This window comes from Malus sylvestris, chromosome 4 (genome assembly GCF_916048215.2).
Source record: "Malus sylvestris chromosome 4, drMalSylv7.2, whole genome shotgun sequence".
NCBI lineage: Eukaryota > Viridiplantae > Streptophyta > Magnoliopsida > Rosales > Rosaceae > Malus > Malus sylvestris.
In genome coordinates, this window is record NC_062263.1 from 27,611,356 (window position 1) to 27,634,534 (window position 23,179).

Genomic DNA, 23,179 nt, shown 5'->3' on the forward strand with positions numbered 1-23,179 from the left:
GTGAACAGTACCGTGGACTTTTCGTTAAAACTCCCTTTAAAATAACCGAAAACCGTTTTTGTAAAAATGCTTTTAGAACATATATTTAGTAAAAATATAAGTGAATTATTGAAAAACATTTGAAATGCTTCCTATAATCACATAACTTGTGCTTCTTGAACTCAAAAAAACCAAACTTTTTTTTTCTTTTCTAAGAACGCTTTTAGTTATTGTAAAAGCCATCCAAACGAGTCCTCAATAAAAGCCAAGTAAAGCAATTTAACACAGTTACACAAGACGGTAGTAAAAACAAATAAACATATATAAATATTAAATATTTGACACAGAGTAAAAAACCATGCCTAACGGATGGCCGAAATTCTTACATAAAATCATCAATCCAAAGGGTAAAACAAAACCGACACTTGAAGAACCCATTCAATGAGTGGCGACTTCAGTTTCACCGTGACTTGCAAGCAAAGGCTCTGCTTCGGGAGCCTTCTCGGCGAAAACCTTGGCAATTTTCTCTGTTGGAACCAAAGGCAGATAGTAGGAGACCCTGTAACCCTTCTCCGCAGTACTCTGCACGGTCTGGTTGTACTTTTCTGTACAATACGCTGCGGTTGGTACAACAACATCAACCACCTTCGGGAGGACTTGGTTCACCTTTCGCCAAGCAGAAACAGCATATTGCTCGGCTTGTGGTTCGTACTTGGCATACAGGTCTTTAGCTGTGGGTTCACACTTGGAGTAGACAGATTTAGCACAGCTCGAGGCAGTGTCTACAACCCCGGCACGCTTAAGCTCAGAGGCAACCGCTCGAGCTGCCTCTGGAGCCTTTTGAGCGGCGGATAGAGCTTTGGATGAGGCTTGCTTAACCAGTGGTGGCACACGGCTGTCCAGCTTGATAACAGATTGATCAACCTGAAGAAGTTCCAATTGCATCATAATTAACAACTTCGCACCTTTGTAATACAACCACCAATTTAACTAAGCTAGTTGAAATCGAAATAGATGCAATCATTGATTTGCCACACAATAACCCAAATACCATAAGGCACATCAAAATGTACAAAGAAGCGATCGCATTGATCAAGATGCGCAATGAGGATCAAATTTATACCGGTTATACTTCTTTTGACAAATATAACTTGTTTCGTTTATTCTAAAGTGGTTATTCTATTCTAGGTAACTAAGAGCATGGTTATTCTCAGCTCTTGGGTTCAAGAATTCCTACGTAACTCGAGCGCCACGATAGCATGGAAAAAACCTTGAAACATGAAAAAATCAAAGTACCTTGCGATCCACAAAGGTGAGGAGGTGAGCGGGGACATCATGGTACTTGTTGTAGACAGGTCCAACAACGGTCTTCACCGTTCCTTCCACGGACTCAACACCAGGCTTTAAAGGCCCTGACCTTTCCTTGGCAAAACCGTACAGGTTTATGAAGCAAACCGCGGCATGAGCAGCAGCCACTTGAACAAATTGGAGGTACTTGAGCCTCTGTTCCTCCTCCTCGGTCTAAAAAATTACAAAAAAAAATATCAGTAAATACAATTACACTTAAAAAATAACTCTTTGTTTATCAATTTAAGAAATTGATAAGAACAAAGGAGCAAATTACATGACTTGGGTAAATTACTATTTCTTAAAATCCCCTTATATTTTCTTTTCCAAATTTTCTAGGCAGCCAAACCCAGCCAATCTCAATCACAAATGAACAAAGTAACTGCTACTCAGCCTAAACATTTCAACAAAAACATAAGTAATTAACACTAATCAAAATTATTCACTGTTATCTTAAAAAATGGCAAGAGCAAAAGGGAAAAACTACACAACTTGTTTTCTTACGATCACATTATATTTTGTATTCCAAATTTCCTGGCAGCCAAACACTATCAAACTCCAACCAAAATGAACAAATAAATTGCTAATAAGAACAAAGGGTAAATTACTAGGGAAAATCTTAAAACCCCAATCCCATGATAATTTAAATTCCAAAACTTTCTGGGCATCCAAACACTATCAAAGAAATTGCTAATAACAACACATGGGTATTTTCTCAAAACCCCGTCAACTTCTCAATTTCAAAATTTTCTGGGCATCCAAACACCACCAATATCTTCCAAAAATCAACAAATAAATAACACAACAAGGAAAATCAGAAGGAATTTCACGGTTCATACCATCTGTTGCTGCACCGGCACGCTCAAGTCTTCCTGGGCCATAACCGAATGCTTTTCTTTCTCGTTGGTTGGAATTGAAAATTGAAGGTAAAGATTGGGTTTTTGCTGTAATTTGTTGGAGATTTGGAGGACGACGACTAGGGTTTTATAGGAGGAAAAAAACCAATGTTAAATCTTAGCAATTAAGAAATGATCGGTGGCCGTGTGTTTCGGCGACGCCAACCGAATCCGAACTCCGTGTGAAAGTTTGTTGTTTGGCGGGGAAGGAGTCCGTCAACGCTAAGCCGTTGACTGCGTGGGGAGAATGACGTTTTGGACCTTTTGGCGGTGGGGCTAAGTTCGAGAAGGTTCTTGGGTCGTGCTTGACCCACTGGGTCAAGGTGGGTTAGGTTTCAAGGTCCAATATAATAATATGAGGCATTGAGAATCTTTGGACTTTAAGGCCCAAATATATAATGGAAATGACGATGCTAGAAAGACTTTTTACTTGAATTATATATTGTAGACTATAGGATGTGGCGTTTCAACCATTAATCTTCATATTATGTGATTTACAAAATATGATATAAAAATATGGTATTCCTAGCATTTTTATAATGAAAAAATTTGGAAAACTAATGTTGTTATTATATATGTGTTTAATATAATCATCATCTGAAATGCAATCATCATCTGATCATCGAGATTGTGATTGTATAAAATACATGCAAGTAAGCCAAATCTCTAGTGATTAAGGGCTTTTAATCTATTTTTCAAAAATTTAAAAATATGTCACTCGAGCAACACTCACATCCTCCTCGAATGAAACTTTCTAAAATTCAAAGAAAAGGGTAAATTCTATAACATGGTCCATCCAAAATTTGGTTGATTTTGAAAATTTTCCCAAATTAGTGTTCAATTCAAGCTCATGGTTAGTTCAAATATTAGAAAAAAAAATTCTAAGGTTTATCTGGCTGTCAGATCACATGATAATACGACCACACAAAAAGACACCATGTATTATTTTTTTCCTCTCATCCTTACTTTTTTTCTCACCCGATTGATAGATGGAGATGCCGCATGGAGTAGTCGTATACAAAACGCTGTCTCAACTATTAGAGAAATTTTTCATTGTGACGGGAATACAGAAGATACATCACGTATTTTTATACAAATGGTGGAAAATTTTATATTTTAAGTTATTAACTTTTTAACACACATATTATATTATTTATATAATGACACGTGATATACTACTTTATGTTCTGATCACATTGAAAAATCTCTCTAACTACTAGGTTTTCATTTATTAACGGAAGGGAAAAGGAAAACATAATCAGGTTATCCGGTTTTCAGTTTCTGCAACATTAAATACTTTCACTTGGTTTTCTGGCAAACACATATGGGTGTGGGGGAAATCTTCTGAACTGGTCTGCTTGTGTACTAGCGGCTTGGTTGGAGTCTCACATCACAAATGAGATAATATGGATCATGTGCGGCTATTAGGCTTTGTACGTGAGACAATATAATTATGATATTGTGAAGAAAGTTGGTTTATCATAAAATTAAAGGAAAATTAACGAAAAATCCAAAAAAACTTTTCTTTTAACGAAAATACCTTTTTAAAGTATAGTGAATACTGCCAGTTAAAGTTAACAATATGGTTTTTCGTTAAAAGTAAAAAGTACCGGGATTATTTTGTTAAAACTCCCTAAAATTAATTGGTAATAAATGTAATGATTCAACTTACTTATAAGCCTACGCAAAACACTTCTTCCGATAATTGATTTATTCTCAACAGGTTAAAGTAGCTCAGCACAAACCAAACTGAATTTATATCAAGTTGTCCACCTTAAACACTAAACCTAATTCTCAAGTGATGATGATGTTGGTAATGTTCACTGTCATATTTATTATTGTTGGATAAGTTTAAATTTCGAGATTTATCTCTATCTATTACACAGATCTCAAGATTTAAGCTCATTAAACGATAATAAATAAGATGATGAGCATTACCACCACTTAAATGATAGTGCACAAAATGCAGTCACAGAAGCCATTTTTAACTCAATTTGTTACTTTTTACCTACCAAATATTGTTTCAATATAAATTTCCACCAACTCCATTTTAAATACTATGAAAATCACAGTCAAGTTAACTAGTTTATGCAATGACATCACCATTATATCATCATCTTTGTTGACAACTTTATTGAGTTCATTAGCCAACTTTAACATAAGATTGAGTACTGTAATTGTTTCGATTCTTTATTTTTTGTGTGTTTACTAGCACATGAGCGTTCCGAATTATTTTATGGCATGGTTACTTATCAAAAATGTGGGAATAAAGGAAGGAATAAGAATCGAATCAACTACTCTCCTTAATTGGTCCAATTCAAGTTCTCGAAAGTATTTGATTATTGATGTTATTATCCCTTGGATGTTAGTGAACATTACGAGAATTAGGAATTGGAATGATTTCGTGCGTTTATTCACACATACATTTTTATTAATCCCACATTACAATAATTCAAAACTTGTAAACTCAATTATTAAATTAATTACAAAAACGTCGGAAAGTAGTTGATCGCATTCTCATTCCTTGTGTCCATTTTAAAGCGCTTAAGCATGCTATAATTTTAGTAGACTGTTCAGCATGCGGATAACTAATACAAAACAAATTAAGAAAGAATCCAATTTTTTCCATCGTGAACAGTTGAAGTGCTTCAAAAGTAAACCTAAGAGATTCCAAACCCTCAATAATGCAAGCAAAAAGCTACCGGCAGCCTAAAACCAAAGAGACCTCATAGGTGTCCTTTTGGCACTACTTATTTGGCAAAAGGGACCACAAACAACCATTACCTTTAATTTGATCATATGTCTATTAAAGAATATTTTTACACTTTATCTTCAAATGACGGTGATGTTCATCATTTGTTTTATTACTGTTAAATAAATTTAAATTTTGAGAACTGTGTAGCGCATAGACATAAATCTCAAAATTTAAACTTATTTAAAGATTCGAAGACGATAAATAAAATGGTGAACATTACTTCTACTATTGGAGTGATGTGATGGAGTACCTAAAGGCATTTAACAACCCAACACAATGCACACCTATAAAACATAAATTTTAAATCATGGGGATCATATCATCTTTTATTGACATGGCTCTCATAACAATTAAGCCAAAACTTTCAATTGCTTTCATACCCTTCACGTGGAAGAATTTAATGTGGAGCTTCAAATTATATTTGAAAGAGATGGGTGCAATCGAGACCTTCTGGCTTATGAGTTATGAGACCATTATGATCATGGGGACATGGGGGAGGACAATTTCAATGGAGCTATGTTGGCAGGACTAGTTTGTGGATCTTCTACTCTAAGTACAAATTCACTTTGTCCATGCAATTAAAGTATAACCTTACAATCCCGATATCTCAAGTCAATGACACATTATCATGAAATAAAATCATAACATATGTTAGCGAGTGATTGGTTTGAAATACGTCCATCGTCATGTTTAAAATTTGAGAACTTCCACCAATGGGAAATCACTGTAGAAGTATTCCAAGCCTATTACACATTGACATTTGAAACAGTAAAAGCCCACAATAGTGACATCCACGGAGTAGGTAAATTTCTATTTTGACATTTGCCAACTGCAAGTAGAAATAAGGAAAGTGATATTCACACACTTATTTTTACCTTCCACATATCCTTGTTACTTTTTGGCCATTGATTATTTTCGATTCATTGGATCCAACCGAAAATTAAAAGAGATGTGGTGAGAAGTAAAATTGGTGTTTGGTTAGCTCTACCCTGAAAATGTCCATCTACTCCATCCAAATTTGAGCTTATATCAAATGAAACCATCAACTTATTTGTCCCTCTTGCATGAATACCATTCAAGCAAAGAACTTGAAAGAAAAGGGAAAAAAAAACAATATAAAATATGATTCATATTTCATAGAAAAAAATTTGAATCAAAAGAGATCCAATCTTTGAATTGTCCCTCTTCCCCTTTTTGCAAATTTACATCTTTCTTGTCATCACAAGTCACCAATTTCTCTTTGTTCTCTTGATACTTTGTCATTTGCTTTGTTTATGTCTCAATCTAACTTCCTATTTTTTTGGTTTTCCTTTTTCTTGTTTGAGAAGAAAATGAGAAGAAGCCGAGCACCAGGATTGGGAAGAGGATTTTCCACAACTAGCACACTCCAACACTACATCCCATCAAACACAAGTCCCCAAAAGATGCTAACTTTCATGAACAAAATACATAATTTATCACATGTAATTTTCTATAGAGACAAGGATATGTTGGTCATGAAAAAATGAGAGGGGGAATAATTTTCTATAGCTACACTATCTACTACTAAAGAGTGATCCCAAGCCAAAGAGTCGGGAGGAAGACGTGTATCGTACGCAATTTTACTCTTGCTTTGCAGTAAAATTGTTTTCACAACTCGAATCGTGATTTTGGTCGCAAAGAAGCAACATTCAAAACTCGCCCTCTCCCTCTAAGAATGACTAATATATCAAAAAGGGTTCATTCAAAAGAGAGGCAAAAACTACAAAATTCGAAGAAAAAAGACTAGCAAATTATTAATTTTTACAACAGTCATTGCAAAATATGATTTGATAACTTCAATATTTCCATTAATTAACAACAAAAACAATGACACATCACCTCCAAATCCAAACCCCAACTTTCTCTCCCTTTGTTCATGTATAACAATCAAACCCCATTTCCAAATGGACAAAAACAAAAACAAAGAAACAAAAACAAAGAAACAAAAAACGAAAAAAAGAAAAGGAATTTAACTCCTGCACCTTGTGATGGCGCTGCAGCCGCGGTTGTAGGGGTTGGCCTGGGCCCCGGGCTTGCAATTGTAGTAGGAGGCGCCGCGCCTGGAGCAAGGCACGGTGTTCCTCTGCAGCGCACCGTAGCTGATGTACTTGGTGGTGGCTAAGATGCGACGGCTGATCTCCGAGTCCATGTCAAACTCCTCATCATCCCCGGCAGCCAAGGCGCACTCGGCTATGGAGCCCTTGCAGGAGGCTGACTTGGCGTCGGCGGCGGGCATCCAGGAGAGGTGGTGCTGGTCCCCATTTGACGAACCCACCACCAAGATTGAGGCGCAGATCAGGAGGAGGAGCGAGAAGCTGTGCAGACTAGCCATTTCTGCCAAAGTAAGAAGCTTTTTCACTCGCTCTTTCTTCTTTGTTTGTTGATTTTCTTCAAAGCTGAATGCTTTCTTTGATTTTTGCTTGAGCTGCTTTACTTGTTGCTTTCTCTTGGTCTCTTCTTTATTTTAATTGCTTGCTCTGTGTTTCCTTTTGTTTGTTGATTATCTCTACCCGTAGGGAGAGAGAGAGAGAGAGAGAGAGAGAGAGAGAGGGAGAGCGAGGACAAAGGAAATTAGACAAGAGCTAAATCTCGGTTAAGGACTTATAAGAGGCCCGTTGTCAACAAATGACATTGGAATTGGGCATTATTTACAATGGTGCCCCTTTGAGGGTTTATTTTTTTCTTTCAAACTGAAGCTAGCGATAATTTATTTTAAACTCCCTTAAAATATGAAGAAAATCATAGCAATAGTTTGTGAACTTGAATCTAATTTGAGTAATAATCTTTTAACTAAAAATATGTGATCACTGATCTTTTAACTTACCAAAACGTGCAGTTATGATCATTTTAGTCAAAATAAGTCACATTAGAAATATCATCGCTACAATTGGATTAAAGTTGAGGAACTATTGGTCCAATTTGGTCAAAGTTAAGGGACAATTTCTTCAATTGGATTAAAGTTAAGGGATCACTGTTACAATTTTTTAATTTGGTTTTCTATATTTTCTCATTGATTCAGTCTTACGTGTATGATACTTTTTTTTATGGAAGTTGTAATGAAGTTGACAAAAAGAACCATGGTTGTATGCTTTGATGAGTTAAGGGACCAATGATCAAGTGTTTTTAGTTGATGGACCATTACTCCAATTAGGTTAACGTTGAAAGACAATTGCTACAATTTCCTCAACCACGAGAGGGAATTCGAACTTGAGAGGACAAAGAGAGCTTATTTGTTATTCAATATGGCTATGTTAATGCATGTTTTTTTTTTCTTTTTTTTTCTGAATTCTTTTATTATTTATTTTGGGATTGATTACTTTTCTTTTTACAACAATAACGTTAGCGAGTTAAATTGCTCATTGTAATAATCAAACTCACACCAAATTACATAAACCAAATGGCAAACCTAGTAATTAGAAGCAAAATCATATGCGCATTCATAACCCAACCTACTATTAAGAATCACAAATGGTTGACTGGTTGTGTCTTTTTAAAAAAATGGAGATCAGAGAGAGAAGAGGAGAGAGGATGGAAGACGGCATCTAGGGTTTTACATTACACCTATCCCAAGTGGGCACGTCCATCCAAAGAATCGTTAACCGAAACACGTTTTCCCCCTCCTAATCTTATTCCTACCTGTTTCTCTCTTTTATTTATTTATTTGATAATTTATTTAATATTTTATCAGTGAGTAATAGCTAGTCATTATTGTGCCCTTTGTAAGTTTTGTATTACCTCACTTGTAGTTGTTAACCGTCCCCCATTTTACTCTTCGTTTTTCATCCATTACGACTGCACTAATTTACCAAACGTAATAGGACAGCTAGTTTTCGTGGTGATAAGACATTCGGAAGATAATCCTCATACTAAAAAAAATTAGGAACATTTGTGGTATAATCCATTAGCAAATTTAGTCCAAAAATGATATTTTCGTTAAAATGATTACACATAGAGAGAAAGACGAGAACAAGGTGAAGATACAAATTACAAAAAAGAAGAAGAGAGATGGAAATACGTTTTTACTCCTGCATTTAACAGAAAATCATTTTTGAACTAAATTTGTTAACGAATTACATCACAAGTGTTTAAATAATTCTTTTCTTACTACTGGAGCTATCTTCCAAATAACTTACTACCACGGAGATCATTTATCCGATCTAATCAAATCCAATATATGAGTTGAATCATTCCATCAAAAAGGAAAAAACAAAAAATTGAAAAGTTGAGTTGGATCCACGTAGAAATGTTGGAATAATTCTTCTTCATGTGTATGCCATTGACATTTGCATATAGCACGAGTCTATAGTTGCTATTGTTTTCAACTAAATACCCGCGCTTTTTTATCATATGGCTATGAGTCTGACCATTCTGAAAAGGAACAACGGTTACCTTGTTTAAATAAGCGGCGTTAGATTAGGCGGCTACGTGCCGTAGCCGTTAGATAGGTCGCGGGCCCGCCGCAGATCGCTAGGACGGTGTTTGCGCGTCCCAACACCAAATCCTCAGTCCCCCTCAAGCCAGCTGGTCCCTTACCAAACTCTTCCCCCTACAAATATTTTTAATTTCGCTTCCTTTATTTTTCACAAAGTAAACTATTATATTATACTTTTTTAAAAGAAATAATATGTGCAATTTTTTAATTAAATTCCTGTTTCCTCGTGAATCTTGCCTCATCATTTTTAAAATTTTGTTTTTGGAAGTGAACGTTTTTTGGTAAAAAAATTCAAAGGTTGAAACGGATGAAGAGACATTCTCACAGATGGACAGAAGTGCCCTCACCCCAAATTATTATTTAATTAATGTATCTAAAATAGCTCAAGGTGCTGCCACTTAATACTACAGTCTAGTGTATTTCTCTTCATTGGTAAGTGAAAGGTCTTAAGTTTGATTCTCGCTAAAAGCGAATTTGAACCACATTATTGCTAGCCCATTATGAGGCTAAACACATCCCTTTCTCTCTTTAATGTAAATAATATCGTTTGTTAATATATATATATATATATATATATATATATCAGGTGCCAAAACTCAACCTGCAGTCCATGCGTGCCAAAAGATTAAAAAAGAACGAGCAAATAATACATCGTGGCACGTAGCTATGTTCAGGGTTCATGCTGACATTAACTAGAAAAACACATACCGCCCCAAAATTCTTGAGATAACTAGCCGACTAGGTGTAAGTGGGTCCCAACTGCAGGTTTTTAAGATTTCACAATCAACGACTTGAAAGGTCCTAAATTGAATAAGCAATCCAAAGAACGGTCCTAAGTTGGAGACAGAAAGTCCCAGATGCTACGGTGACAGCATTCCAAACTAATAACAAACTCCCTAAACACCGTGTTTCTACACCAAGCATCGTGTGTCCTCTATGGCTGAACGTTGAAGTGAGAAAAAGGCAGGAAATAACTGCAATAGAGAGGCAGGAATTCACTGCAACTGAAATTTTCCGACTGTTTTCGTTACCAGTTGTACGGGAAAACCATCTCAAGGCAGACAGAATTTCATTGCAATAGAGATCAGAGAGGTAATGTTAAATCAACACTAAGATCTGATTCACATTTAAGGCAATGAAAACAGTAGGGGTCCTATAAGCTGCTGTGTGATGGTGACGGATCAACGTCCGTGTGTGAATTCTTGATCCAAACCCACCAATTTTGGTAACATTGACACCACGAATCGTTTCACAGTTTTGTGCAAACAAACTATATCAACAACCATTTGAATTTAATGATATATTTCACAATTTCTGATCCATTTCTGGTACTTAATTCTATTTAAATAATTGCATAATCCATTAATCCTTCAAACTAAAACACAAAGCAGTCGTGCTCAATATGTAAAGCTAAGTACTTGACAAGAAGGAAATTAGAACTAAAGCATGTCATTTGAGGAGAAAGATAAGACTTACAACATGAGAGCAAGAAGAAATTTGGCCAACCATCACTCCAGCCACGAACCTACTGTTCTTCATAGTATGGTGGTGTTGCCTGAATACAAAGGTCATTCTCTTCATCCTCATCACTGTCGTCTTCATCTGCGTCTACCCAGTTACTAGGATGGTGTTGTGAAAACCCACCGCCGTTAATTTGTGATCTATCTGGAAGAAACAGAATGCACAAGCTTTAGTTACTACAGTTGTATAAAACAAGCAAGATTAACCTAACTATTTTCTTACAAACCTCTAGGTTCTTCCATATGATCATTTTCCTCAGGGTGGCAGCTAGAATGACAAGTCAAGAGAACGATTTTGTAATAGATGAAGAATATATTTCATCATGCAATGACTTTGGTCCGACCCACATGAGAGAAACAAATACGGACTGGGACAGAAGTCGTAATGGAACAAGAAAACTTTCAGAATTATCATATAAGCAAAAACTGAAGCAAATAGTGAGGTTTAGGATACGCATTGGGATCCACAGGCTCATTTCCCCCAGCAGATGCAGGATTCGAAATATGCAGTTTACTCATCCTTTGGACTTCTCTCTGTCCATTAGCATTCAAATTTCTTTCCCCTTGAACCTGTCCTCCTTCAGCGCCGTTGCCACTTCTTGCACCACTTCCTGAAAAAGGAAAAACAGTTAACAAATAAGAGTACAACATCTTGTCACTATTAAAACATTGAAGAAACTGTTACCTGAAAGATCAGACCAAATTCTGGTGTGGTCAGATGGATGCTCAGAACCACTTGGCCTACACCTTTCTCGTCGTGCTTCTGACCCTGTCCCATGCTCATCCCGAATGTGCATTTCCGTAGCTGCTTGTGGAGGTTCTGCGGGATTGGTTTCATGCAGTTGTGACACTAGCATGGTTGCAAGTACAAGCGTAGCATCAAAATTTGAAGTGGACCCATCATCTAGACCAAACTTTGGTGCCATTAGAATAGGCCTGCAATCCCAACATATAATTAACCAATCTTTAAGTCACAGTTTGCTAAATATAATACTTGCATATGAGCTTTAAGCTCTTAGCTCAAACTCGTCATGGGATACAGGAAAAAGAATGCAAGCGGAAGATAAAGAAACTAGGTATATCTTACTGTCCAGCTTTCTCAAAATATAAGTGGATGTCAATTTCACAGCCCTCGCAGAAAGAAAGGAACGCCTGAAATAATTCAAGAAAAAAAATGAAATGACAAATTGGAGGACCTAGGATTCAGCTAAAAAGAATGTGAAGCACCCTAGAAAAAAATAGCCTGGGAAGTCTATACACCTTACTAGAAAGCCTCAACCAATGAAGGTAATTGGGATGATAACAACAGTAATTAGCTGGATGTTATCTCTATCTAAAAGACAAGGCTTATCAAATTGGACAATGCTGTTCACAGTGTAAACAAATTCAAATACAATTAGATCCCAGACAACAAATTTACTAACCTTCAACTCCTTCACACCAAATGTCACATCTATGGGGTCTCCAGTGTGGGTATACTGCACAAACTCTTCGGTAGGATCTATCCATAGTTGAGTATGCAGTGACGAATCACTGTCTGCTGGTCAAAAATTGAAGCATAAACATCCTCTTTGTGGTAATTTCAATTTTAAGAAACTGAGATGCAAAATCCTTATTACCTTTGGTTGGGTCAATATAACTTCTAAGTTCAACAGCTTTTCCTCCAATTTCACTTGCTGCATCAGAAGGCAAGGAAGTGGGTTCTGTTGCTATGACTGTAATCTCCTGAAGCGATGACTGAAAATTAGCAAGCAATCTGTTCAGATCTCGGGGTCTCACCACTAAGCTGCTTGGGAATTTTCTCCTATCAAGAGACAAATGTTGTATATCGGGTTCAACATTGCAACTAATCCAATAGGTTTTTTTCATACCTGCAAAATGTAGGTATGAAGTTTAAAATGATGGAAAGTGAACGACATATATAAAAGGAAAATTATGTGATAAGGAAAGCTGCAAAATGAAATTGTCTAGTACGACATCATGACCCATCTACACAACAAAACTCAACGCATTCTAAATTTTATTGGTGTGCTCAAATTACAATTCCAGAAGCCCCCTCGTTTTGATTGTGAATAGAAGTTAAATCAGCTACAAAAAGTTGATTGAATTCTGTCATACCAAATTTTGTATAAAAAATCAACAGCACATAACATGAAAAAGGATAATTTACCACTGAAGCACTGTAAAGTCCATTGCAGTTTTGATGCATCGGGATCAGGCAATTTCACGCTCAAATTATCTATACTTGCTAAAGGTGTCCTAAGCACAGAGCAAACAGCCTGAACAAACTATGTCAGTAAGATTACCACGTTATTCAAACCTGTTAAACAACACAATTCCATAGAAAGATGATGTCTGACCTTTAAAAGCACACTACATTGCACTTGATTACCAGTTACAGTATAGACGTCAAAGAAATCAGGCTTAAATGTGCTCGATTGATAGGCAGAACGTGACGTATTGAGGGAATGCAAAGCAAGCTGGAACAATAGAATAAAATCTTTAGTAAAGCTGTGGTGGTATCAAAATCATTAGTAACTCATTTTCTCGATTTTGGTCTCCAATTATGTCCACCCATTATATTTCACAAAAATCAGTACGCAGGTTAACAAAACAAACTATGAAGTAGACGGTCGATTATATACCGAGAACCTCAAGAGCTCTTTTCACTGAATACCAAACATAAACCAGCCAATCCCCAAATTAGGATACATTTCAAACCAAAAGTAACAATGAATTTGAGCTTCAATTGGAAGCAAACCTAGCATCCGTTTACTAATTTCCTTAACTACTCACAAACGATTCATCTAAACCCCGGATAAATTTAATAACTTAGCATGCAGATCTTTTCCAAAACCCTAAAATGCACAAGCAAAACCTTAAATACTCATCACCATCTACCAACAGATAATTGCTTCAAAATACAAATTGCCAGTAGTACTAAATGATATGAGAACTCGATCGAATCGCGCCACAGACTTGTAGTTAACGGCACTAAAATTGATTCTACCATCAAGCTTCATCACAATTACAACAATAAAATGCAAACAACTGCTGAAATTAACGGCCCGATTCTGCATAAAATTGAAATTAATTAACTAGGTAATTCATCAATTTCGTTGCATTAAAACCGCATTAACAAGAAACACGCACGAATTTGAGGCGTGCGGTGTTAATTAATTACTGATAAGTAAAGACTGTGTGGAGTGTTTGGAGGGAGGGAAAATGCGAGGGAAAGTGGAAAAAGGGAAGTTCGTGAGCGAACCTGAGAAGGAGAAGCTTGGACGGCGAGTTCGTTGCCGATGCGTGCGAGGCACGTGATGGAGCGGGCGAAGGTCTTCAGGGCGTTGCCGCTCACACTGAACTCCATCTCTATCGGTCGCAGACGAAGAGCGCCGCGCTCTGTAACTTGGCATTGGCGGGAAGGATTTACTCGGTTTTGGACCAAAGTATCAATGGAATGGAACTACTCTCGAGCTTTTTCAAGGCCCGTTTTACTTGCGGGCTTTTTTATTAGAAGAACTTAAAACACATTTTCAAGGCTAAACTTATAAATGCTTTTCTACAAAGCACTTTTTTCAGTAGCGGTTATTAGAAGAACATTGATATTTTTAATAAAAAAAAATTTAAGTGCTTTCTTAAAAAGCACTTGAAATGCCTGCTTCCTGTAGTACAAGGAAAGTTTTAGCTTCTTTTGCTAAATATTAACAGCTAAATATTAACATAAGTGTTTTTAGTGAGTTCGAAAGTATTTTTAGTCATTTTAAAAATATTTCTAAATAAGTCAAATGCTTTTTAGAGAAGCATGAATGTTCAAACTTGGGTTTTTAATAAAACATTAAACTTGTTTACAACAAAATCACTTCCATTATAAGAGCTTTAAGTAAGAAGCAACTCAAATCACTTGAAGTGTTCTCTAAAAAAACACTTAATAAGTTATTTTTAGTAACCCGCTCCTGTAATATAGAAAAATTTGATGTCAAACTAGCCAAAAATGTTTTTTTATTTAAAAAAAAAAAAGCGCTTTTAGTCTTTGCATAAACAGTCCCTTAGTCCCACACATGGACATAGGGCTCATTTAAGAAGTGCTTTTAAATGGCTGAAAGCAATTTAAGTGAAAATGTTTTTTAATCCAATTCTTGGTAAAAATACAAGTGAATCTTGCTAAAACTTTAGGAGACGCACATAACTAGTGTTTCTTACAAGAAGCACTTCAAATGCTTATGAATCCAAATTATTTTCTTTAAAAGCCTTTATGGTAATTTAAAAGCACTTTCTAAACAAGCCCTTATTTGGGTTGTAGTTTTGCAACGCTTGGGTACCTTAAAGGAGATGTTGACCCTGATTAAGAGGATTCGGCTGGAGTTGCTAGGTCAGGTGGGTATTTACTTAGTTGGGTTTGTTGGGTTATAGGCCCCTCTCACTGTATATATATAAAGCTTGCATTTAATTTTTTTTTTAAAGAAAAACTTTACAAGCTTGAACAAGCTTAGATTTAATCAAAATCCTTACAATTCTTAGAAGGAGAATAGTTCTCACAAACATGTGGAGTAATTTTACAAGTTTTCTAGCATTTTCCACCTTCAATCTAACCATTGATGTATTAAGGGTTCCGCATATATCAACGGTTAGAGTTTAACCGTTGAAAGTCATGCATACACTCGTGGGCGACTCATCGTAGCATATCTTTAAATTTTGACCGCATAAGTTGATATTGACTAACTTGAGTAGTTCTCCGTAGAGTAAACTCTCCATTAATGGTTGTTAATTGATACAATTGAAATATCTTAGTGGTTAGAATTGGCTAGTAAAATGAGAGCATCCTAAACCACGAAACCAAAAAGAAGAGCGAGACGAAACTAATTAACCAAATAATGAATCGTTTATATTCAAAACTATTTATGTAGTGTATGGTTTACCGTCATATGACGTACCGGTCAACATATATATTTTATGCTTGTGTATAATTTTTGTTTACATGTCAATACATTATTAAATGTGAGGAGGCTGTTGTGTCAACTCTTCATTGGTCCTTTGCCTTGGTCTATACAAACACGCTACACTTCTCAAACCCACCAACCAAACGCAAGCCTCCATCTACTTGTGTACTACGGCCTGTCGTTTTCAACTTTTTTATGGCAACAATACGGCTCAAATGTTGCGTTTTATTAGACAAAATTGCTTTTGCATGTTTAGAGTGTGTTTGTCAATGTTTTTCAAATGACTGTAAATTTTTTTTATAAAAATACTTTTGGAATTAATTTTTAGTAAAATATACAAGTAAATTATGAAGAAAAAAACTTGAAGTACTTCAAGTGTTGTTGAAACTCAAAAACATTCTCACTAAAAATGTTTTTAGACATTTTAAAATTATTTCCAAACAAGTTCTAAAGCTACACAAACATATGAATATTATCAAACACTTTGTTGGGTAGGTTTGATCATGTTATTTAATTATACGAGAGATATGCTAGCATCAGCCGTTCCTGCGTTTGAAACTATCACAATTATAAATTTGTGTGATTGTATTAGCTTCACGCTTTATTGTGATAGTTTCAACTTTTCATTATGTTTTTTTGTCTTTTTATATACTGTTTTCATGATGTTTTGGATTTGGTTTAAGTTGAGAAGATTTGAGTTTAAGAAAAAGGAAATAAAGCCAAAGTGCTACCCAGCACATATTTTTTGATGGTCATAACCAACTACACTTTCACTTTTACACCAACTTATAGCATGGGGCTCAAATCCCATATTATGCAATATTTATGGGACATGGTTTCATTTTAAGGAGACATCTCCCTAATTTTAATCTCTATCTAATTAGTACTTTATCCTCGATAATATTATTTAAACACAAAACTAATTACATTTTTGATGCTCCTCTAATACATGTATACGACTCGTATTATTGTTTGTGAAACCCTTATGTATTAAAGGGTGTGTCAGCAATGATGTTAGTCTCAAATTTAAGTGTTCAAATAACATTACTGAAATTGATCGCATTGTATTAAGGGCCTTAGGCACTCTCAAATATTACAGGTGACTTTTGTCATTGTATTTGAACCTCACTTGTATTGGAGACGGTATCAACAATGTGATTAGTTTTATGTGTTTAAATAGCATCTTAGGCACAAAAAGTTTTAAGTAGCTTTGGTTATGCAATGGTAAAAATGAATTCAAATCCTTTATAGAAACTCTGTATCCGGAGCTGACGGACCAAAGAATCCAGGTTGTTGAAGAGAAAGAAAGAGATTCGGACCATTAAAGGCTAGATTTTATGTGAGATGGGTTAATGAGATGTGCTAATGAGGATCGCATAATTTAAATTGAGTAATCCGGATTTCTTAGTCTGTTGGCTCCTGACACAAAGATCCGAAGAGGATCTGGATTAGGTAAAAACCATATCATATAGCGTAGCTTGAGGTGCTTGCATCATTGTATTAATGTGTCATGATTGGGGTCATTACCAACCTAATTAACATCATCCCAACTAATCACCCACACTTAAGGTTGTAATGATTGATCCCCCTATTCCAGTTCCCTCCCAAATGAAAACAAACAAACATATCCAATTCCAACCCTACCATTTAAATAAAAGAAAATTAATGAAAAGAGTTTGAAAACTTTGAGTTTTAACGAAAATGACAAAATAAAGGGTAAAGTGAATAGTACCAAGATTGACTTTTTAGTGTAAAAATATGGTTTTTCGTTAAAATGAACAGTATCGGAAATTTTTCGATAAAATTCCCTTTAAATAATTGAATCGAACTTTCCTCATGTGCACTAAAAATCCCCTCTCCCATTTGATCCTCCAGAAATGTGTACTGTTCATTATCCAAAGGAGTATGGAGTGCAATGCTCAACCTGCCACGCCTCTTGATTCTTGTGAAGTGAGGCTGATCAACTCAACCAAAAGAAGCAAAGAAGTCGAACAGTTTGAGAAAAGGGACAGAGAACATTGTGTACTTGCGAGTGCAAGTGCAGGCCAAATTACAACCTGTAGGCATGGCTTTCTGGTTAACTTAGAGTTGTGCTTGCAAAATTAGGGCCTTGTCATTGCTATTGTGCAAAGAAGGACACTGTTCACCCAAGAAAAAGTGTATATACATGTATATACATACATACATATATATATACATACATACATACATATATATATATAATATTCCTTGTTAGCTGTGCATGTGATCTACGGTGGTTAAAGGGTTAAACAGCTAACCAGAGCCGTCGATGAAGGGGGGCAACATGGCCCCAGACTCCAGAGGCGTTCCCCATTTTTATCAGATAAATAGCTTTGTTTACAGCCTAGGATAAAAGGAATCAGCAGCAATTATATTCATGACTCCCAACGGATGCTGTAAATGTCGTGCAGATTTAGTTTTTATCATTTTTTTTTCATGGATATATATATATATATATATATATATATATATATGTATGTATGTATACGTTTATATGTTAACTACTTTGTGTAATGATTTGTACAAAACCATGCCAAAACTACGCTTAAAAGGGTCTTAATGTTTTGTTCGAATAAAATAAGGGCCCTCATATGTGATCTTGCCACCTAAATTTCAGACAACTAACGTAAATGAAGGCTAATTGAGGTCTTCCGTAGTGAATAACGCTTAAAGCTTGTTTGATATTATTTTTAAAATGATTAAAAATGTTTTTTGACAACTAAAAGTGTTTATAACTACGTTTGATATCAAACGTCACAAAACCTCTGTTGCAGTGTGAACGGCCTAAAGGAAAAATAACAGGGTATTTGTGATGGGAGCTTGTTGATTGGATTAAAGGGAACCAGGTTCCAGATTGTTAGATGGTAATTTCCCAGAAACTCGTCAGGAAGAATATGCAAATGGGGACAGTATTTAGGCTCAAGTGATTGAATATATAAATATAAAGTGTTTGTTTATATATTAAGATTCTCTAATGAATCGATGGATTTCTTTTTTGATTAAGATTCTCTAATGAATTATTGGAATGGACGCATCGTTCATTTCAATAATTCATTATATCTTCTTCCTGTCTTCCTGCATATATATGGCAAAACCTTGTACCACACTTACCCCTTTGAGCTGCTTCAGAATTCATTTTTTTGGTCGGAAGCTTCAGAATTCATTTATCTGAAAAGAAGTGGAGTTTACTGTTTTTGTAGGTGGGTAAAATTTTGCATAGAGTAATACAACAGCTGCATAGCAGCACAGTTTTTGTTTTATTTTTAGGAAAGTGCCAATTTTTGTAGTTATTTGATTAAACGAGATAAGATCGGTTAAGGTGGTTTAAACATGTGAACCGATGATCTATAGAAACTTTGCTTAGAAGATGCAACTATGAGACAGAACCTCAAGGTAAAAAATGTAGAGGAAGACCTAGAAAGACTTAAAAGAATACTTGGCGTAAAACTGAGTACAATGACGTTCTAGCAGTTATACAGCAAACCACTTAATGAGATAATGTTTTGTTGTTGTTGTTGTTATTTGATTAAACGAATCAAAGGAAAACCAAAGCCAAAATAAGAAGCAGTGTGTCTAGAAATTTACCTTATTTTTTAGTCAATAAAGGATAAGTATAATTATCTTCGAGAAACCATATTGTTCATGCAAGAATAAGAATAAAACAAAGAGGTTCTCTTGCTTATAAAGCTTGGAATGTCAATTGACCACGAGTGGACAAGGGAATAAAACCCTAAAAAGTGGCCATTTATCAATAAATTAGAAGATATTAGGGTTTTTTTTTTTGGGTTCAACTGTGACCAAAACAAAATTTAGATTAAAGTTGCAGAAAATTATAAGTCCATAATTTCCATTCAATATTTGGCAATGGAGAATAACATGTAGGACCCATCAGATGCTGGCCTTCCTCTAAATATTGTGAGCTTTTTCAACGTGTTCGGAACACGAACGGTAGACTATATGTTACTATACTATTAAAGAAAAAAATTGTTTTCAAATATCTCATCTACTTGTATAATATCATATAACATATGTGCGGTGCTTCATGAACACGAAAAATCTCTCATAAATATTATAACTAATAAGACCCAAGAAAAAACTCCAGAATATAAACCAACGCATGTGGTAGGAAAAAATAGAAAAATAATGGTAAATAATTAATTAAAGGCTTTTTATTCAAAATGATTCATGATATTTGCATAACTCCTCATTTTGATCCCTAAGATTCGAAATCAATAGAATTGGTGCATGAGTTTGTCCACCATCAATTATTTTGATCATTCCGTGAAAAATCTCCATTAAATAAGAATAAAATGACAAAAATAACTATTTTTTTTTTCAAATCATTTTTACCTATTGTTTATTAAATTGATGGTAGTTTTGTCATTTTAATATTTATTTAACATAACTATTCATGGAAGAACCAAAATGATTGATGGTAAACAATCTCATAGACCATTTGTATTGATTTCAAATCTCAAAGACCAAAATGAGAAGTTATGCAAATTTCATTAACCATTTTGGCTAATGAACCTAATAGCCTTAATTAGGCATGACTAAAGTAATTAGGGTGGAGTTTGGCCAAGTGTCACTACTTAACAACAGATAATTGTGATCAAGTTTTGTTAATAATAATTCATAATCTAGTCTAAAACAGTCTAAACCAAAGTCAAACAGAAGCTTGTAAGCGAAAGCATCGTGCTTCTGCTTCTGACTCTATCGTGGACATGATTTGCTTGCTTGTGGGGTTGCTTGCCCCAGGAGACATGTCTCAAAAGCAATAATTAAAGAAAAGGCCTCCATACTACCGTACAAATCTGCTTTTAAAATCATCTCCAAAAAGTGCTTTTAAATCCAAAAGCACTAGCCTACAGATTAAAGAAGGGAAAGAAAAAAAATGAAAACTAAAGCAAAGAGGACAGCCCATCACAAACTCCAAAAGGGAATGGAAGTAAGAGATTGCTTTTTAAAGTATACCATTGTTTTTTCACACATTATTTTTTATTTTGCACACGGCTTTATTAATTTTTGAGGTGTACTATTAACCCTTTTTTTTTTTTTTTTTTTACTTCTTATACATTTTTTTAATTTTCAACCGTGAGATTATATGAATTAAAGAAAATTAAAAAATAAAAATCAACTAGGGGTGTGAGAAGTAAAAAGGGATGTGTGGATATAACCAAGGAAGAAAATATCGGTAATATCGGAAATATCGGTAGTCCGAAAACACGGAAATATCGATGGAAATATCGGGATAATATCGATATCGATAAAAATTACATGGAAACCACGGAAATTGTAAGAAAAACTTGGAAATTTTTATTGAAACTTTGCAGGATGTTTATTTAGTCAATTATCTATTAGTTTATTACAAAAAAATGGAAGGAAATGTATTGCATGATGGATTTAACTGATTTAAGTTGATTATATAGCGAGCTGGCAAACATTGTGAGTGTATAAAATATGTAGTAATTAATTAAATAAGTTTAAACACATCATAACATAATCATTTATATATAATGAATTAATACAATATTTTACACTTTATACATTACATGGTAACCGCAGTAACGTTCTACGATTTATACAGTTGACCCCATTTAATAGTATAAGGTTTTGTTGTTGTGGTTGTTGTAAACAAGTTACAATTGTTGCCAACGAGATTTCATATAAAAAAACAAACACATTGCACTAAAACAAAACCAAGACTAGCATGTGTTATATTTGTGTTTTTTTTAGTAACACACTAACAAATGATCCTAAATCTTATGTGTTTATATGTCCAAGATTATTTCTTAATGATCCAAGCAAGGAAAACAAGGTACGTGAAAATTGAACCTGAATTTCTAAATAAGTTTGACAAAACAAGAATTTTGGCAATTACCAAGTTTGAGTCCATTTCCTCCATTTTGACTTATCACTTATGTAACAAATACATCCACATTATACCGACCCTTGAGTGGCTGTGTTGGTCACGGGTCCGGTTTAAACTGGATTGAATGAGAATTCAAATCCTCAAAAGTGAGAGAGAGAAAAGTGACTTGAAGCAAGCCACGTATCCTCAGAAGTGAGACGTGGAAGTGGCGTGAAACAGGCCACGTGTTCTCTCTGCACACTCAGTAACTATAGCCAAACGCTTTTCTTCTTCCTCTCTCAACTCTGTAATTTGTATACTCTGCAAATTGTTTCTGTCGTCCGTTCGTTTCTTGTTCCTCTCTCTACTCTACTCTGTACACGCGAAGGTTTACTTTGCGCCTCTCAAAGCCACACCTCCACACCTCTAAAAAACACAGCAGCGCGCAACAGCAGGAGGGGCTTCACGACTTGCAGGTTTCCGACTTGAGCAGAGGGCGGACAATCGCGCCTGAGCTTCATTTCCGGCAAGGGGATGGGCGATCTAGCTTCGCCTATGTTCAGATCCAAATCGTGCGGCCACGGAAGAACGGAGGTTGAGAGTCAATGGCGGCAGCGGCGCTTCGTCGGGGGTCAATGGGATGCAGGATCTCAGGTGCTACAGCGCGTCCTACGCGTCCTCAGTGCACCCGCAGCATCAGCAGCAAACCCAGGCGGGAAACAACGGCGAGAAGTTCAGGAAGGGGAAGTCGGCGAACGGATCGGTGACGGAGCTTGAGCGATCCAGAGCTGCAAAGGAAGAAGCGATATTATCGATATTATCGATAATATCGCAATATTATCGATAATATCGATAATATCGCAATATTATCGATAATATCAACAATATCGCGATATTTTGATGATAAGTAACTGGATAAGTATAAAAATATCGTTATCTCACCAAAACGATATTATCGGCGATATTTCGCCGATAATATCGATATTTTAATCCATGGATATAACACACTTTAATTTTTATATATTAATGTTTTTTAATTCATTTGATTTGACAACTGAAAATTAAAGAGTGTGTAACAGGTAAACATGAGTGTAGATAACACCACCCTTTAAAGGGATTGGACCCCATATGGATTCACTTTGTGGGAATCCTAAAGATTCCCATATATGAGTTATTCATCGTGTATCGTGTGGTTATAAATCATTTGACTTTTTTTATTTAAAATTAAATACAAATAGTATCTGATAAAAACTAACTGCATGATGTACAATGAATGACTATGATATGAGAATCCTAGGATCCCCACAAAGTAGATTCGGAAAGGATCCTCAACCTCTTTAAGGTAAAAACTTTCAAAGGAGATCAATTATATTAAAATTTCAAGTTTATAGTAAGGAACAAGGGACTTTACCATTTG

At 35.4% G+C, this 23,179-nt stretch overlaps 3 protein-coding genes across 5 annotated transcripts; all 3 read right to left on the minus strand.

Annotated features, from left to right (window-relative positions):
* Positions 1-283: 283 nt before the first annotated feature.
* On the minus strand, positions 284-2,406 carry LOC126618990 (REF/SRPP-like protein At3g05500). Its single transcript, XM_050287233.1, has 3 exons — positions 2,166-2,406; positions 1,276-1,500; positions 284-903 (listed from the first exon to the last, which is right to left on the minus strand). The coding sequence occupies exons 1-3, from the start codon at positions 2,205-2,207 to the stop codon at positions 418-420; spliced, it is 753 nt and encodes a 250-aa protein (XP_050143190.1). The 5' UTR covers positions 2,208-2,406; the 3' UTR covers positions 284-417.
* A 4,365-nt stretch (positions 2,407-6,771) lies between these two features.
* On the minus strand, positions 6,772-7,582 carry LOC126618991 (rapid alkalinization factor-like). The gene has a single exon (XM_050287235.1). It carries the CDS (start codon positions 7,328-7,330, stop codon positions 6,968-6,970), a length of 363 nt encoding a protein of 120 aa, XP_050143192.1. The 5' UTR covers positions 7,331-7,582; the 3' UTR covers positions 6,772-6,967.
* Positions 7,583-9,145: 1,563 nt separating this feature from the next.
* Positions 9,146-14,425, minus strand: LOC126618992 (uncharacterized). 3 transcript variants are annotated; one of them, XM_050287237.1, is made up of 11 exons: positions 14,216-14,421; positions 13,311-13,430; positions 13,121-13,229; positions 12,570-12,821; positions 12,375-12,487; positions 12,038-12,102; positions 11,636-11,886; positions 11,405-11,561; positions 11,178-11,218; positions 10,907-11,095; positions 9,146-9,544 (listed from the first exon to the last, which is right to left on the minus strand). In XM_050287237.1, the coding sequence occupies exons 1-10, from the start codon at positions 14,318-14,320 to the stop codon at positions 10,956-10,958; spliced, it is 1,353 nt and encodes a 450-aa protein (XP_050143194.1). In that variant the 5' UTR covers positions 14,321-14,421; the 3' UTR covers positions 9,146-9,544; positions 10,907-10,955. The 3 variants fall into 3 exon arrangements, with proteins under 3 accessions (XP_050143194.1, XP_050143193.1, XP_050143195.1); XM_050287236.1 differs by lacking the exon at positions 9,146-9,544 and having other exon boundaries at positions 10,702-11,095; XM_050287238.1 differs by lacking the exons at positions 9,146-9,544; positions 13,121-13,229; positions 13,311-13,430 and having other exon boundaries at positions 10,702-11,095; positions 14,216-14,425.
* Positions 14,426-23,179: the final 8,754 nt, after the last annotated feature.